General features: G+C 47.6%; 2 protein-coding genes across 5 annotated transcripts; one reads left to right on the top strand and one right to left on the bottom strand.

Annotated features, from left to right (window-relative positions):
* Nucleotides 1-215: 215 nt before the first annotated feature.
* Nucleotides 216-9,207, top strand: LOC117643378 (DNA polymerase epsilon catalytic subunit A). Of its 2 annotated transcripts, XM_034382228.1 has the most exons (20): nt 216-369; nt 441-625; nt 746-869; nt 961-1,179; nt 1,260-1,486; nt 1,581-1,821; nt 1,921-2,237; nt 2,322-2,568; nt 2,651-2,863; nt 2,944-3,192; nt 3,280-5,178; nt 5,262-5,489; nt 5,580-6,384; nt 6,461-6,800; nt 6,909-7,644; nt 7,741-8,015; nt 8,113-8,242; nt 8,324-8,535; nt 8,615-8,747; nt 8,855-9,207. In XM_034382228.1, exons 2-20 carry the CDS (start codon nt 549-551, stop codon nt 9,038-9,040), a joined length of 6,858 nt encoding a protein of 2,285 aa, XP_034238119.1. In that variant the 5' UTR covers nt 216-369; nt 441-548; the 3' UTR covers nt 9,041-9,207. The 2 variants fall into 2 exon arrangements, with proteins under 2 accessions (XP_034238119.1, XP_034238117.1); XM_034382226.1 differs by lacking the exon at nt 216-369 and having other exon boundaries at nt 403-625.
* Nucleotides 9,134-15,917, bottom strand: LOC117643379 (cytochrome b5-related protein-like). Of its 3 annotated transcripts, none has more exons than XM_034382229.1 (7): nt 15,760-15,917; nt 14,963-15,046; nt 11,821-12,139; nt 11,390-11,575; nt 10,650-11,059; nt 10,367-10,567; nt 9,134-10,050 (listed from the first exon to the last, which is right to left on the bottom strand). In XM_034382229.1, exons 3-7 carry the CDS (start codon nt 12,136-12,138, stop codon nt 9,747-9,749), a joined length of 1,419 nt encoding a protein of 472 aa, XP_034238120.1. In that variant the 5' UTR covers nt 12,139; nt 14,963-15,046; nt 15,760-15,917; the 3' UTR covers nt 9,134-9,746. The 3 variants fall into 3 exon arrangements, with proteins under 3 accessions (XP_034238120.1, XP_034238121.1, XP_034238122.1); XM_034382230.1 differs by lacking the exon at nt 15,760-15,917 and adding an exon at nt 15,275-15,513; XM_034382231.1 differs by lacking the exons at nt 14,963-15,046; nt 15,760-15,917 and adding an exon at nt 14,421-14,435.
* Nucleotides 15,918-16,159: the final 242 nt, after the last annotated feature.

The following is a 16,159-nucleotide window of genomic DNA, read 5'->3' as shown; positions in this document are numbered from 1 at the left end:
ATCAAGCATACAGTTCTGCGTGTTTTACGCTGTCTGCTTAACCTGCTTTGAAAACGATTTTATTTCGGACCTTCAATTCTCGTTTCAAAAGTTTTCGATCAAATGTTGGGAGTTGTTGCGTTTCCTTGAAAGAAAACGAGAGAAAACCATGACTGCTTTGCGAGAAGGCGCTGTCTTCTGTCTGCTACACCATCACGTCTTGCCAACGTACCGATATGACAAAGGAATAATTCAGACTTCATACTGTGTACATTTGTGCACAAACCCCTCAAAGGTGCACTTTTTCATTACAAAAAGTTTAAGCGGCTTCTTTCCTGAGCACATGTCGTCGGCGTTCTGTTTCACATTATAAAAACTCTCACCTTACAGGTTGTTACTTCCATTTAATGGCACTGAAAACGCGCCAAGAATCGTCTGTTCTAACCTTTGTGTGTCAACAGGTTTTACATTTGTTGCCGCTTTCTAGTCACTTTGATATATTGCTGGGAGGAATGAATTTTGATAAATGTGTCTCTATGACATGTGAAAAGTAAGAAAAGGCAGTCAATATGGTGTTGCAAAACAGTGGCAAGTATAAACCCGAAAAGGGTGGCAGAGGTGAAAAGAATTTTAGTGGTGGGCCAAAGTAAGTAATACATTATTTGCATTGTTTGTTGTATTGAATATTTGTTGTTGTTTTCGTTATAACACATTTTTGTTGTTGTCTGACAATGTATCTGCTTACTTATTCATTTTGTTATTACAGAGAGGATAACAATGAAAGTCGGCTGAAACAAGCTTTGGAGAACGATGCGATTGACAGCAAATATGGATTTAAACGAGTTACTGATCATCAAGAGCGGGCTGGCTTTCTCATCAATATGCACACAGTGAGTATCAATGATAGATTTTGAAGCATCCTGTGTTTGTTCTGTCTGTCAACTGTGCATCAAGCACGCTCTTACTAATGTCTTGTTGCAGACCGAAATTTTGGATGCAGATAAAAAATTGATAAGTGCGGTGGACTATTACTTTATTCAAGATGATGGTACACGATTCAAGGCATCATTGCCATACAAGCCATATTTCTACATCTTAGCAAAGAAGGAAAACATTCAAGAGGTTTCAGCATACATCTCAAAGAAGTTTGCTGGGCACATTTCATCTTTAGAGATAGTGTCAAAAGAAGATTTAGATTTGGTATGAGTGGTTCATGCTATTGCATTAACTTTTATTTACATTGCACATTTTATAATGGTTTCTTTGTTTGTGTTTTGTAGCCCAACCATTTGATTGGTCTGAAGCAACGGTATCTCAAATTATCATTTCTCACAGTCAATGATTTGATGAAAGTTCGTCCTCAAATAATGTCTGCTGTGAAAAAGAACAAAGAAAGGGAGAAGGGAAACACCTATTACTCAGAACTTCTCTCCAAAGCATTAGCTACCAACAGTACTGGTGTTACACCCAAGTTTACTGATCATATGGAAAATATTATTGATATAAGGTATTATCCAAATGATCATTTTATCTTAACTGCCTTCACCCTTTTCTCTTGATATTTCTTTTGTTAATTATAAATTTTTTATTTTGCCATTCAGGGAATATGATGTACCATACCATATACGAGTTTCAATTGACAACAAAATATTTTGTGGCTCATGGTACTCAGTGTGTTCTCGAGGAGCAGAGGCCCCTTTTATTGTAAAGCGAAATGACATAATTGAAAGACCTGATATGATTGTTCTAGCATATGATATTGAAACAACCAAACTTCCTCTGAAGTTTCCAGATGCTCAGTCTGATCAAATTATGATGATATCTTACATGATTGATGGCCAGGTTTGTATGATTTGCAATGTGCATCTTTATTTGTTTCCCTCATGTAAACTTAAAAATATCTTTTATTTTTCTTTCCTTTTTTTTTTTTGTTTTGAACAGGGTTACCTTATTACCAATAGGGAAATTATTTCTGCTGATGTTGAGGACTTCGAGTACACTCCAAAACCTGAGTTTGAGGGCTTCTTTACCATTTTTAATGAGCCTGATGAACGTGCTCTTTTGCTCCGATTTTTTGAACACATCATGGATGTCAAGCCACATATTTTTGTCACCTATAACGGTGACTTTTTTGATTGGCCTTTTGTGGAAGCCAGAGCAGCTATCCATCAGCTAGACATGAAGCAGGAAATAGGCTTTTCCAAAAACAAAGAAGGCACATACTGTTGCCGCTCAGCGATGCACATGGACTGCCTATGGTATGTGTTACATGGAGACCTCAACTAACAACTGTATTACATATTGCTGTAGCCTGCATTATCTTGCATCATCTCGTTTTATAGTTGGGTGAAGCGTGATTCATACCTTCCTGTTGGATCTCAGAATTTGAAAGCAGTAGCTAAGGCTAAACTCCGCTATGATCCTGTTGAAATTGATCCTGAAGACATGTGTGCTATGGCTGCGGAACAACCTCAAGTTATGTCTAATTACTCAGTGTCTGATGCTGTTGCCACTTATTACCTGTACATGAAGTATGTGCATCCCTTTATTTTTGCACTGTGCACCATCATTCCTTTGGAACCTGATGAGGTAATAGTCTTGCCGTTTTGATTATAGTCAATCCACTTTATTTTCCATCCATCTTCAATAATTTTTTTTCTTCCTGCTTCAGGTCTTGAGGAAAGGATCTGGTACTCTCTGTGAAGCATTGCTTATGGTTGAAGCATTCCACGCCAACATTATCTTCCCCAACAAACAGGAATCTGAATTGAATAAGCTGAGTGAAGATGGTCATGTTTTGGACCAGGAAACTTATGTTGGAGGTCATGTGGAAGCACTAGAATCTGGCGTGTTTCGAGCAGACATCCCTTGCCAGTTTCGTATTGTATGTTGACTTTCATTTTTAAACTATTGAGTCTTCCATAACTTCCATGAGTCTTATGAATACAATAATTCTTTTGCCAGGTTCCAAGTGCATGTGAGAAGCTTCTGGGTAATGTAGAAGATGCTCTCAAACATGCCATTGTGGAGGAAGAACAGATTCCTTTGGAAATGGTCACTAACTTTGAAGAAATAGCTGATGACATTCGAGTTAAATTGCAAGATCTCAGAGACACTCCTATGCGCCTGGAAACCCCCATCATCTACCACTTGGATGTTGGTGCTATGTATCCTAATATTATTTTGACAAACCGTCTCCAGCCCTCTGCAATGGTATTTGGATAACTGATGCCACATATAATTGATCATTTACAACTATCCTCAATGTCATGGATTAAATTTTGTTATCTTTGTTTTTAGGTCGATGAGCAAACCTGTGCAGCTTGTGACTTTAATCGACCTGGTGCCAAGTGCCAACGTAAAATGGCCTGGATGTGGCGTGGTGAAGTCATGCCTGCCAGTCGTAACGAATTTCAAAGAATTCAACAACAATTGGAAACAGAAAAGTTCCCTCCTCAATTTCCGGGAGGACCACATCGTGCTTTCCATCAGTTAAGTCGAGAGGATCAAGCAGCCTATGAAAAGAAAAGATTATCAGAATATTGCCGCAAAGCCTACAAGAAAACTCATGTCACTCGTATTGAAGAAAGATACACGACAATCTGCCAAAAGGAAAACTCCTTTTATGTCGACACTGTGCGAGCATTCCGAGACCGCAGGTATGAGTACAAAGGTCTGCAAAAGGTGGCTAAGAAGCAAGTTTCTGACGCAGTTGCAAGTGGTGATGCTGGTGAGATCAAATCTGCCAAGAATCGAGAAGTTTTGTACGACTCCTTGCAGCTTGCTCACAAATGTATTCTGAACTCTTTCTATGGATATGTTATGAGAAGAGGAGCCAGATGGCACAGTATGGAAATGGCTGGAATCGTCTGTTTCACGGGTGCAAATATTATCACAAAGGCAAGAGAAATCATTGAACAAGTTGGTCGCCCTCTGGAACTTGATACAGATGGAATTTGGTGCATCTTGCCTGCATCTTTTCCTGAAAATTATGTCATTAAGAGTACCCATCCTAAAAAGTCCAAGGTGACCATTTCTTATCCAAATGCTATATTAAATTATATGGTGAAAGATGCTTTCACCAATGATCAATACCATGAACTAATCAATGCTGAAACCTTGGAATATAAGCTGCGAAGTGAAAACTCTGTATTCTTTGAGGTAGATGGACCCTACAAAGCCATGGTACTCCCATCATCAAAAGAAGAGGGTAAAAGATTGAAGAAAAGATATGCCGTCTTCAATTTTGATGGGTCACTTGCTGAACTGAAAGGCTTTGAAGTGAAAAGAAGAGGCGAACTTCAGCTAGTTAAAATTTTTCAATCATCTGTTTTTGATGCTTTTTTGAAGGGTGACACTCTTGAAGAGTGCTATGACTCAGTTGCTAAGGTGGCAGACTACTGGCTCGATGTTTTGTACAGTAAAGGTGTAAACTTGCCCGATTCAGAGCTGTTTGATCTTATTTCTGAGAATCGCTCTATGTCAAAGAAACTTGAAGAATATGGAGGTCAAAAATCAACTTCTATCAGCACTGCTAAACGTCTTGCTGAGTTCCTTGGAGATCAAATGGTGAAAGATGCTGGTCTGGCATGCAAATTTATTATAAGTAAGAAACCAGAAGGTGCACCTGTCACCGAACGAGCCATCCCTCTGGCCATTTTTCAGTCTGAACCAAGTGTCAAACGTCATTTCCTCAGAAAGTGGCTCAAAGATACATCTATCAATGATATTGACATACGTCAAGTTTTGGATTGGAATTATTACATTGAAAGACTGGGAGGGACAATTCAGAAAATTATTACTATTCCTGCTGCCATGCAAGGTGTTGCCAACCCTGTGCCTCGAGTGCGCCATCCTGATTGGTTGCACAAGAAGCTGCTGGAAAAGAATGACACTCTCAAACAGAGGAGAATCACCGAACTCTTTTCAGTTAAACCTAAAGAAGTCCCTCAGGAAGTTGGTAGTGAAAGAATGGACGGAAATGAAGTAGCCAATGGAGGTTCTGAGGACATGTTTGGTTCTGAGATGGCTGACATTGAAGACCTTGGGGGTAGCGAAGTCAGCCCTGTAGGAGGCAGACCTGTATGTAACAAAAGGAAAAGATTCCAAACTCCTCCTGGCACCAGTCAAGACTCTTCCTTGTCTTCTCAGGATTGGAGAGAGGCATTGGGGCCCCCTCCCCCCATGGGCACGAATAAAGTTAGTTCTCGATTTTATTCTCAGGACTTGTTTTCTTGTTAAATATTTTTTGTTTTGTACTAAAAGTTGTTATTGTGTAACAGGAAGAGAGGCAAGCATGGCTTCTGTACCAGAAGAAGAAATGGGCGCTGCAGGCTGAGGCTCGTGCAGCCAGACGAGGTGGGGCTGAAAAACGTGCCCGTATTGACAATGGTGACGGGGCCCCTATAGCTCGACCCTCTGGCTTTGGACGTGGTTCTGCTGCAACATTGGGTGGATTTTTGAGGCGAACTCAACGCACTCTTCTTGACACTCCTTGGCAAATTATTCAGGTACGTTTATCCTACTGCCTCCAAACTGTTTAAGAACGGAATGTATTATCAGTATTCATGTTATTTTAATGATCCTTTTGTTGTTTTCAGATTGCTGAAACAAGTCAGCCAGGTGTTCTAAAACTCTGGGCATTAGTGGGGCATGACCTTCACCAAATCAAGCTGAAGGTTCCTAGAATTTTCTATGTCAACCAAAGACTAGCAAGGGCTGAACCAGAAAATAATGCTACAACCCTGTGGAAGAAATGTAACAGGATCCTTCCAAGATCGAGACCTGTGTTTCATTTATATGAATATTCTGTACCAGAAGACCTGTTCAGAGAGCACAGTCAGGAGCTGATGGCTGATTTGTCTGCTCCAGACATTGAGGGCATTTATGAGACACAAATGTCCTTGGAATTCAGAGCACTGATTAGACTGGGTTGTGTTTGCTCTGTTGATAAACATGTGGCAAGAAGCATGGCGCATGCTGGTGTTCCAGACACTTTCCAACTTGAGGATCTTCAGTTCCGTAGCTTATCTCAGCAGTCATATTTAGAAACAACCGAAGATGGAAATCCACTCAAGCATTTGTACTTATACCATCACCAAATACCCAATGGAACCAGAGCAATGTTTGGATTGTTCATACCTCCTACCAAGAAGTCATTGATAATTGTTCTTGACACAGTTCGTACCAATCAGATGCCCAACATGAGCTCACTTTATAATGCTGAACGAAATGCAAAAGTATCTCGAGGTCATGAAGAAACATCTTTGCCTCAGAAAGAATTTAACTTTGAAATTCGAGTTGAAACAGATGTTAAGCAAGTTTACAGACTTATTCAAAATGCTCTGCAGGCTTACCGTGATGAAAGAAAGGGGCCTTCTCTCTTGGCTATTCAGTCAATACATGGTACGTATTACATGCTCTTTCACATAAAAATTTTGATGTCATGTCAGAGTACTTTACTCTTATCCTTTGTTTGCAGATCTTTCCACCATCAATTCAGTAATGCCAGGCTTAGGGGAATTCCCCCAGATGGCCATACATGGTCTTGGAGATGCAGAAAATTTGTATTCAGCCTTGGACTGGCAGAGAATAGGAGCCAAAGCTATCTTGCGTCATTATTTGAACAGCGAGAGGGTTCTTACAATTAGTACTGAACAATGCCGATACTTCCATGTACCACTAGGAAATTTACCTGCGGATGCCACCCTATTTGGTGCAGACTTGTTCTATGCAAGGCATCTTTCTAAACAAAATTTTGTCCTTTGGTGTTCAAATACGGACAGACCAGATCTTGGTGGAAGGGAAGCAGATGACAACAGGTAATGGGAGTGATGCACTCCGTGCTCCTTGTTTCTCTGTTGTTTTGGGGATTGTAGGTTCTTGGATGGTCTTGCTCTCCTCATCATGATCTACTTTCCATGTTGCAGGCTTTTGACAGAATTTGAAGAAAGTTCTACTGTTGTTTCAAATTCACCGAATGCATATTCAACGCTGTGTGTGGATCTAGAGATTGACAGTCTTGCTGTCAATACCCTGCTCCAGTCTCACCATGTTCATGACATTGAAGGAACAGCTGCTGGAGTTGCATTTGACGCCATGCCTCAAGCATCGCTGGAAGATATGATTTCTGGACAGACAGCAATCTTACCCAGCTATGATGAGACTGCATTATGCAGTGCGGCTTTCAAGGTTCTTCGTTCTATGGTGAATGCTTGGCTGCGTGACGTCACCATGTACAAGAACGAATTTGCTGACCTTCAAATTGTCCACTTTTATCGCTGGATAAGGTCACCCAATGCCTTACTCTATGATCCAGCGTTGAGGCGCACACTCCACAATCTCATGAAGAAACTATTCATGCAACTGGTGGCTGAATTCAAGCGACTTGGCTCTATCATAATTTATGCTAATTTCAACAAAGTAATGTTGTGTACCAAAAAGAAAAATGTTCAAGATGCTCTAGCTTATGTAGAGTACATAGTCACCAGTATCCACAATAAGGAGCTCTTCCACAGTATTCAAATTACTTACCAACAGTGCTGGGAGTACTTGTTGTGGCTTGATCTCTCTAACCATGCTGGTGTAAGGGGCAAGTTGCCAACAGAGTTAGAGAATGAGCAAAATGAAGATGAAATCTGCACACCCAAAGATGATGATGACACTGTTAGTAGATTTGTTTGTTTTATTTACCTCGAGCATTTTTTGTTTACAGTTTAAGTTAATGATGTGTCATCATGAACTACAATTATTTTTTTGCAGCCTGAAATTGTGATGAATTGGAACTTGATGGAATACCTCCCTGAAGATGCTGCCTGCCAAGACAATTTCTCAGCTATCATAGCAGGATATATAATGAAAGTGTACCTACACTTGAAAGAGAACCTCGTTGCAGATGGGCAGACCCCTGCTCGCAAGAAGCGCGTCAGCTCTCAAAGTCAAACCCAAAGCAAACCCTTGGGTATTGGCGTTCATGCATCAACTGCAGAGTATGCCAAAGAACTCATCACTGGGGAAATGGCACAAAAGCTATTTTAGTAAGTAACTTCTTATGTCTATGTCTTCTCATTTTGAGTAGAATTTTCCTGTGGCGAGTTTCTTTTATCCATTGTGATTTATTTTCTTATTCCTTAGCATTACTGAGAAAATCCACAAAAAACTACCTAGTCAACCCTGCAATGAGAAATCTCTCTTCCCTCAACTGCCTGGTGCTCATCTAAAACTAATAAACCCTGCTTTGGAATTTGTCAAAGCTGTTTGCAAGGTACATAAATTAAATGCAATAAGTCATCTGTAACCAGAAACTAAAATGTTATATGTGTTGTAACATATTCTGTTTCCCTAGGTCTTGTCCTTGGACACATCTGTATCTGATGAAGTTGGTGTCCTGCGTCGGAATCTCTTGCGGCTCATCAAAGTTGGCAACTTTAGTGATTTAGCTGAGTGGAAGGATCCCTGCATTTCCTTTGTTCTTCCAGAGGTCATCTGTAAAAGTTGCAATCATTGTCGAGATATTGATCTCTGCAAGGACAATTATAAAGCTGAGGACGAGGGAAGGTATGTCATGAATTTCTAGCTTCAAAATCATTGTTACATGTTAATTTTCTTCTTAAATTTTGTATGTTTTTTTCCACAGGCCTGTTTGGAAGTGCCCCATGTGCAACAACAGTTATGAAAATGTGGAGATAGAACACATGCTTGTAGACACAATAAATAGGAAAGCCATGGCAGCCATTCTCCAGGACTTGCAATGCCGTAAATGTTTACAGGTAAGAAAAACATAAGTCTAAAACCATTATTTTTTTATTGTAACCACTTATTTTCTATTTTAACCACTTACTTTCTATTCCTTTTTTTTTTTTTTCATGCATTTCAGATAAAAATGGAAAATATGCCTGAGTATTGCAGCTGTGCTGGTGAATATAACACACTCCTCTCCAAGTCAGATTTCGGTATTCACCTCAGAACCTTTAGAAGTATTGCTGAACACTTCAACATGCCTCTTCTTTTAGAAACTGTTGACTGGACGATACAAACAAACCCATCTATTGTAGTAAGTTAGCCCCTGCCCTTTTCTATAGTTAGCCTTTTACAGTAATCAATTTATCCTGTGATGTCAAAATGTATTCCATTTGAACAATTCCTGTATTTTAAATCTGCTTTGACAAAGTGATCGATGTGTTTCTATTCGTAACAATAAGAAATAAAAATATTTTTATGAAAAAACGAAACAAACTTGTTTCTTTGAACAAAACCAACTTTCCTATCACTGCAATCAGCTAACAAATACACCTTGCACATAAAGAGGCGATTTTTATTTCTATCTAAATAAAATTAGTTAGAGAGCTAGACTTACAGCAGCATTCCATATCAACTGTAGAAAAATCTGTGACAGTCATTCATTTTTGTGAAAATAGTAAGAATAGTTAAATAAAAACAGCCAATTATTCTCAACTAGATTCAGTCGTGTCTTTGGAAATACAGCATCCTAAAACAAAAACAGTCTTTTCACCTTCAGTCTTTTCTTCTTTCGCTTGAGCACGGTCGTCAGTATTCTTACAGCCATTATCACACAATTGAGTACACTGTAGAGTGACTCAAGTTCGTCTCCTCGACGCTTGTCGTTCCTAGTGACGGTCGGGGTCACTGCTGGCGCTGCAGACTGATTCCGAGACTCGTTTTCGTCGCTCTGTCTCTCTCGCACTCATGGGGCGTCCCGTATGGGTGCGGGAGAGACAGCGACGAGAACGACACTCGGAATGAGTGTGCTAGTGCTGGGGGAGGACGGCGTGGTTGAGGCCACGCTTGGGGGTGACCCGCGCCATCTGGCGGTACTTCCCCCAGACGGCCTCCCAGAAGGGCACGGTGGTGGCAGGCAGCCGGTACTCCTCCAGCGTCTCCAGCAGGGCGGGCTCCAGCAGCCGCAGCACGGCGTGGTCCACCCCCGGGAAGAGGTGGTGCATGAGGTGGTCGCCGAAGTGGGTGATGGACATGGCCAGGGAGTCCTTGCTGCGCACGCCCGAGCAGTCCGACGTGGCGGCCAGCTGCATCAGGCCGTAGTCCATGTCGGCGCTGCGGAAAGGAGACGGGTTGTGTTGGCACAGCGGTGGCGCACAGCGGGCTAGAAGACCGGTGGAGGCAGCCAAAACTCTAGATGCGTTAGCTGTAGAGTCGCTAAATGGGCCTCGAACCGAACGTGTGACCCCACCAATGGATTGCTCTCCGAACGAGGAATCCATTGGTGGGGTCACACGTTCCGTTCGACTCCTGTTTAGCGACTCTGGAGCTCAAAACGTGTCTAGAATTTTGGCCGCCTCCACCGGTCTTATGACCCACTGTGTGGCGGAAGCTAGTAGCTAGTGGTTCAAATAAGGGGAGGTGGACTTACCCGAGCGCGTCACCCTCGTGGTACTTGTCGGGGTGATGGTGGCCGGCGGTGAGCCCCTGGAAGGCGAAGTAGAGGCTGGACACGATGAGGATGTACGTCCAGAGCAGCCAGGCGTCCAACAGCGACGCGCCGCCCAGCAGCAGGCACGCCGGCACCAACAGCCCCACGGCGTCCGTCCACTCCACCCTCATGGCCATGACCCTGGAGGGGAATTTCGATTTGCATTGCTGTGTCCCGACGAGAGGGAAAACTTAGAAAGTTGGCGTTTGAACCCGGAACCTACCTCTTCATGACTTGCCCGTGGGCGAGGGCGGCGTACAGCACCACGCAGTACACCCAGGACGCGTAGCGCACCACGGCCGGCTTGTCCGGGTACGGCAGGAAGGCGATGACGGGCTCGAAGAAGGTGATCTCCAGGTCCTGCAGGGTGTTGGTGAAGATGTGGTGTGACAGCGCGTGGCTCACCATCCACTCCCTGGAGGACATGAGGCTGAGCTCGAACAGGTAGCGGCGCCAGTTGTGCTTCTGGTGGAAGAAGTTGTGCGCGCCGCTGGCGGTGAGCGACACGAGCAGGCCGGCCAGGACGGCGACGAGGAAGCTGTTGAGGTAGCCCGCCGCCACGCACGCCAGCAGTGCCGCCGCGGCCAGCGAGTCCACGATGAGCTTGGACCGCGCCTGGGCCTCCAGGATGGCCTGTCGGCAGAGGGAAGGACGCCGTCAATACCCCGCGCTGCGACGCGAGCCCCTCGCGCGGGGAGTATCGCCGCGACGGCACCACGCCGATCAGTGGGCCAGAAGACCGGTGGAGGCGGTCGAAATCCCGGACGCGTTTTGAGCTCCAGAGTCGCTAAATGGCACTCGAACCGAACGTGTGACCCCACCAATGGATTGGTCTCCGAACGAGGAATCCATTGGTGGGGTCACACGCTCGGTTCGAGCCCTGTTTGGTGACTCTGGAGCTCAAAACGCTTTTAGAGTTTTGGCCGCCTCCACCGGTCTTCTGGCACGCTGTGCAGCGCCTACCTCTTTCGGGATGTGCTCCAGCAGCTTGCGCGTGCGCGCCCGCAGCTGCATGTAGAAGCCGTCGCGGTGGAAGGTGAAGGGCGAGTTGCGCGGCGCGGCCGCCCGCCGCACCAGGAACTTGGGCAGCGCGGCCTCGGCCGCGTCCGTGATGTGGTGCAGGTAGAACACCTCCGTGATGTCCGTGCCCTGCGAAGCATGCGAAGCGCCAAGCGAGCTGTTTCAGCTGTCTGATGATGAGGGACGGTTTCGTCGCTCTGTCTCTCTTGCACTCGTCGGGTGTGCCGTAGGGGTGCGAGAAAGACAGAGCGTCGAAATCACTCTTCGGAATCAAGACTCTGGAGCTCAAAACCCTTCCTGACTTTGACCACCTTCTCCGGCCTTCTGGCCCACTGTGGGCTGTCATCTCTCACTCCCACAGCAGGCCCGCGTACCTTGGTCAGCTGCAGCCAGTGCGGGCCGCCGGGGTGCCTCTCCATGAAGGGCGTCAGGTCGTACAGGTTGTCGTCGACGCGCCACAGCCCCTCCGCGCCGTCCACCTGCCGTCGGCCCTCCAGCCACTCGTCCACCGAGGCGAAGAGCCCCTTCTTCCTGTCGGGGTACCGCCAGCCGAGGCCGCGGAAGCCGCCGCCGTGCTGCTGCAGGCCCTGGTGCTCGTGGACCTCGTGCTCGTGCAGCACGTCGGGGTCGTGCTGCAGGCCGCACGCGCACTGGCCGCCGTGCACGTCCACCTGGGCGATGTTGGGCGCCATCCTGGCGGGCAGAAGACGCACACGTTGGGTCAAGCGGATATTTTTGTCTGCAGAGGAAACAGCCGGGCGATTAAGAAAAGTCGTTTCGCCACTCTGTCTCTGTCGCACTCATGGGGCTCGCCATAAGGGTGAGAGAGAGACAGAGGCTCGCTGTGCTGCTCATTTGCCAGCATCGGCACGGCCGGATCCTGGACCGAGAGGTGACGACCTTCATGTCTCTCCTTTCCATGAGGCGCACAGTGGGCCAGAAGACCGATGGAGGCGGCCAAAACTCTGGACGCGTTTTGAGCTCTAAAGTCACTAAACAGGATTCAAACCGAACGTGTGACCCCACCAATAGATTCCTCGTCCGGAGAGCATTCCATTGGTGGGGTCACACGTTCGGTTCGACTCTCATTGAGAGACTCTGGAGTTCAAAACGTGTCTAGAGTTTTGGCCGCCTGCACCGGTCTTCTGGCCCACTGTGAGGCGTCTACTTGTTTCCAAGCGGAGAATTACACTCATTACGCTCCTCGTTCGTTACGCTCAGAACGGACCTACTTTCTGATTCAGCGTTCGCCGAGGACTCACGACCAAAAAACCGCAGAGGATAGAGTCGAGGATGTTGATGTAGGCCAGAGACGCGCGGCGAGGCAGTGGCGGGAGTAGGAGAGCACCTTGGAAGCTCGAATCGCAAGTTGGAAGCGAGTCCTTGTCGTCGCTCTGTCTCTCTCGCACTCATGAGGCGTCCCGTTGAGGTGCGAGCGAGACAGAGCGACGAAAACGACTCTCGGAATCAGTCTGCTGTCCGTGCCGCTCCGCGATACGTGATAGAAGCGCTTTATTCTGGAAGCGACCTTGAGGAGAATTCTGTACGGCCCGGTGCCGGATAGCGAGGCGACCAGTGGGGGGTTTTGATGGGCCCGTCGCGTCGTGGGAGTACCCCTTCCCAATCGATTTGCATCGACAGAAGGTCACGGCTTTTGGTTAACTAAACGACCTGCCCCCCCCCCCAAAAAAAAAAGAAAATACGAAGCACTTACGAAAACGTTAAAATGACGTCACTGTGATTGTCAAAATTACTTTTTTTTGGTCGAAATTTTGATGGAAAGCATCCAAATTATCATATCTTATGACGTCACTATTGTGTGCGTTCGTTGTTTTGGCGATGCCGCCACGGACGCGCGGGTCAACGATGATTGGATTCACATTCACATTCCAATTGGCGTCATTTTCGCCAATGCCCTCGGCGCGCCTCGAACCACCAGAACCGAAAAAGATTCGAAGACCGTTGCGTTTCCAGCGTAGGCGTAATTTTAAATTCGCCATGTCATCTCCAAATAAAGCTGACCGGGACGCGCTTTTTCTACAGCTGACTCACGATGGGCCGCAGGGCAGAGACTGCGGAGACCGCAGGTAGCAGATAAGGCGCTGGATGCGTGGATGACGGGCGGGTTTCTATCTGCTTTCTATCGCATCGACACACGGAAGGAAAGATAGATTACAGTGAACGCGTGGGGAGGACTCTAGGGGGCCGTGCCCCACCGTGCCCCCGTGCCCCCTGCAGACTGATTCCGAGAGTCGTTTCCGTCTCTCTCGCACTCATGGGGCGTCCCGAACGGGTGCGGGAGGGACAGAGCGATGAAAACGACTCTCGGAATCAGTCTGCTGGGGCGCTGCCCCACTGCAACGCCACCGCCTCGCTACACTCGCTATCGGCCGAGGACACAAGCGGGCGGCGCGTCGGCGTCGACGAGACAACTCTTTCGGTGCACACGCCACACGCGGACCGGCTCATTTTCGAACAGCGCTTCCGTCGTTCTGTCTCTGTCGCGCTCATGGGGCGTCTCACAGTGGGCCAGAAGACCGGCGGTGGCGGCCAAAACTATGGACGCGTTTTGAGCTCCAGAGTCGCTAAACAGGACTCGAACCGAACGTGTGACCCCACCAATGGATTGCCCCCCGAACGAGGAATCCATTGGTGGGGTCACACGTGTGGTTCGAGTCCCATTAAGCCACTCTGAACCTTAAAACGCGTCTAAAATTTTGTCCGCCTCCACCGGTCTTCTGGCCCACCGAGCGTCCAGTCGGGGCGCGAGAGGAGACAGACACACGGGTAAAACAAAGGCATAAAAATTACGCCCTTGCAAGGGCATAATTCGTTTTATGCCCTTGGAAAGGGCGTAAATGGAAGAGGAATTTCAAGCAAAATTGTAATGCCCTTCCTAAAGGCATTAACGATTTATGCCCTTTAAGGGGACGGCAGTATGTGATAGGGCAAAGTGGGGGAAACGATTGCTCACGGACGATGATGGTCGGAGAGACAAGTCAATGTACGCCTGAAGTCACCGCGACCCGGACAACTGCAGACTGACTGCAGACATGCTAAATTCGTGGAATTCACGGGCAGGTTTGAAAACGACGGTCGCGTTTTGATGAGGTGAGACAGTTTAAATCAAAACGGTGCTTGTTTTATGCAACTTATTCATACTGTACATAATCAGGTACGGATCGCGGGGGGAGGGGGGGGGGGCAACAATTGACCCTCCTTGGCCCCGACGTCTGACAGGCAGGAAAAAAGCCACACTTTGCCCCCTGTCAGTGGGCAAAAAGTGCTACTTCGCCCCTCCCGCGGCCCGGCTCTGGATCCACCACTGTAGGTAATCGAACCGCGCTACTTCACTTCTTACCGGTTTGGTCGCATTTTCCAAGCGCGCAGCTGAAACTTTCAGAGCACCCCGTCCCCTGCACTTTGCATACACGCTCATTGCCAATAATTTCAAGGTGGGTCACCAATGGGATCGTTCTTGCGTGTCCACTCCTTTCACGCACGCATTGCACTTACCTGTTTCAAAATTGAGCGACGCAATTCACGTATTTAGGTATCACAGACCGTTCCAATCACGCGTGACCATAGTCCAGGGGCACACTGCAACATGGGAAGGCACACGCATCAGTGAGGCCGTGTTTATCTCACGGAAGCGGCTCGCTTTTCAAACCTTACAAACTATTACAGTCCTCAAAAGGATTTTAAGCTTACAGCGTGCAATACTACTGAGACTACTTCGTAATATATGCAAAGCAATGTTACGTGTAGTAAACAAAGTAAATAGCGTATTTGCATAAGCTCAGGGTACTTCGTCAGGTGCCGACAAACCTCCTTGGCCTGGCTGTCTCTCTCGCTCATCTACAAGGCACTCCTTGAGTGAGAGAGACAGCGACGAACCGGAGGGGATAATGTCTTTCCGCGCCTGGCGCATAGCAGAAGTCTAGTGACTGCACTGGAAACCAGTTCCGCCGCCATCATCAGCCTTGGCCGCCTTCGCCGACATCCGTCGCCACGGTCCGTCGCGAACCGCGGGCCATTCAAAACATTCGAAACCGCACTGTAAACCGCAGCCCGGCGCGATGCACCCTCATACCTGTGTCGCTCTGTCTCTCTCGCACCCATGGGGTGTCTTGTCGGGGTGCGAGAGAGACAGAGCGACGAAGTAAATCACCTCCGGCATCGGTCTGCACTGCAGACGCACGTTTCCCCGCTGACTTTGCGTAATATGACTGGGCGAAATGGACCCGCATCCGGGGAAAGGGGAGAGTGGGAGTGGGAGGGAAATTTGCCGCGAAAATTCGCTTTCTACGCACCGGCGGTCGACGCGATGCTCGTGCGGCGTGTGGCGGCGTGCTGGCGCCGCGGCGGCCAGCTGTGTTGTCGTTCGACGGCTGCTTGGCGCTGCTTGGCGCTGCTTGGCGTGTCCACGGTGCACAGTGCACGCCACACCGGCTCCCCGGCGACTCTGCCTTCTGCCTCGACACTGAAAGGCCGGGAAAGGAGGGACGGCGGCCCCGGCCCCTCCCCGCCGCGCCGCCGCCCCCTCCGCCGCGTTCCCGCCGTTTTCGACTTACATTATCTGCGCGACGGTGCTGCGCCGCTGCGGCGGCGGCCGGTGGCGCAACTAGGCGGGTTCTACGTGCGCCGCGCGGGTAGGCAACCCATCTGCCAGCCGCGCCGGGCGGGCAGTCGCCGGCAGGCTGATTCCGAGAG

The sequence above is a fragment of the Thrips palmi genome, unplaced genomic scaffold (genome assembly GCF_012932325.1).
Source record: "Thrips palmi isolate BJ-2018 unplaced genomic scaffold, TpBJ-2018v1 HiC_scaffold_17, whole genome shotgun sequence".
Lineage (NCBI taxonomy): Eukaryota > Metazoa > Arthropoda > Insecta > Thysanoptera > Thripidae > Thrips > Thrips palmi.
Note: the sequence above shows the minus strand (reverse complement) of the source record. Positions and strands in the feature narration are given on the sequence as shown.

What these genes read in the sequence shown, in the direction of transcription:
- LOC117643378 (XM_034382228.1), top strand. Translation starts at nt 549, where the DNA reads ATGGTGTTGCAAAACAGTGGCAAGTATAAACCCGAAAAGGGTGGCAGA. An exon ending in ATGCACATGGACTGCCTATG is followed by an intron (nt 2,238 to 2,321) that starts GTATGTGTTACA and finishes CTCGTTTTATAG; the next exon opens with TTGGGTGAAGCGTGATTCAT. An exon ending in CTCCTTGGCAAATTATTCAG is followed by an intron (nt 5,490 to 5,579) that starts GTACGTTTATCC and finishes TGTTGTTTTCAG; the next exon opens with ATTGCTGAAACAAGTCAGCC.
- LOC117643379 (XM_034382229.1), bottom strand. Translation starts at nt 12,138, where the DNA reads ATGGCGCCCAACATCGCCCAGGTGGACGTGCACGGCGGCCAGTGCGCG. An exon ending in ACTGGCTGCAGCTGACCAAG is followed by an intron (nt 11,576 to 11,820) that starts GTACGCGGGCCT and finishes CATGCTTCGCAG; the next exon opens with GGCACGGACATCACGGAGGT. An exon ending in CACGGGCAAGTCATGAAGAG is followed by an intron (nt 10,568 to 10,649) that starts GTAGGTTCCGGG and finishes ATTCCCCTCCAG; the next exon opens with GGTCATGGCCATGAGGGTGG.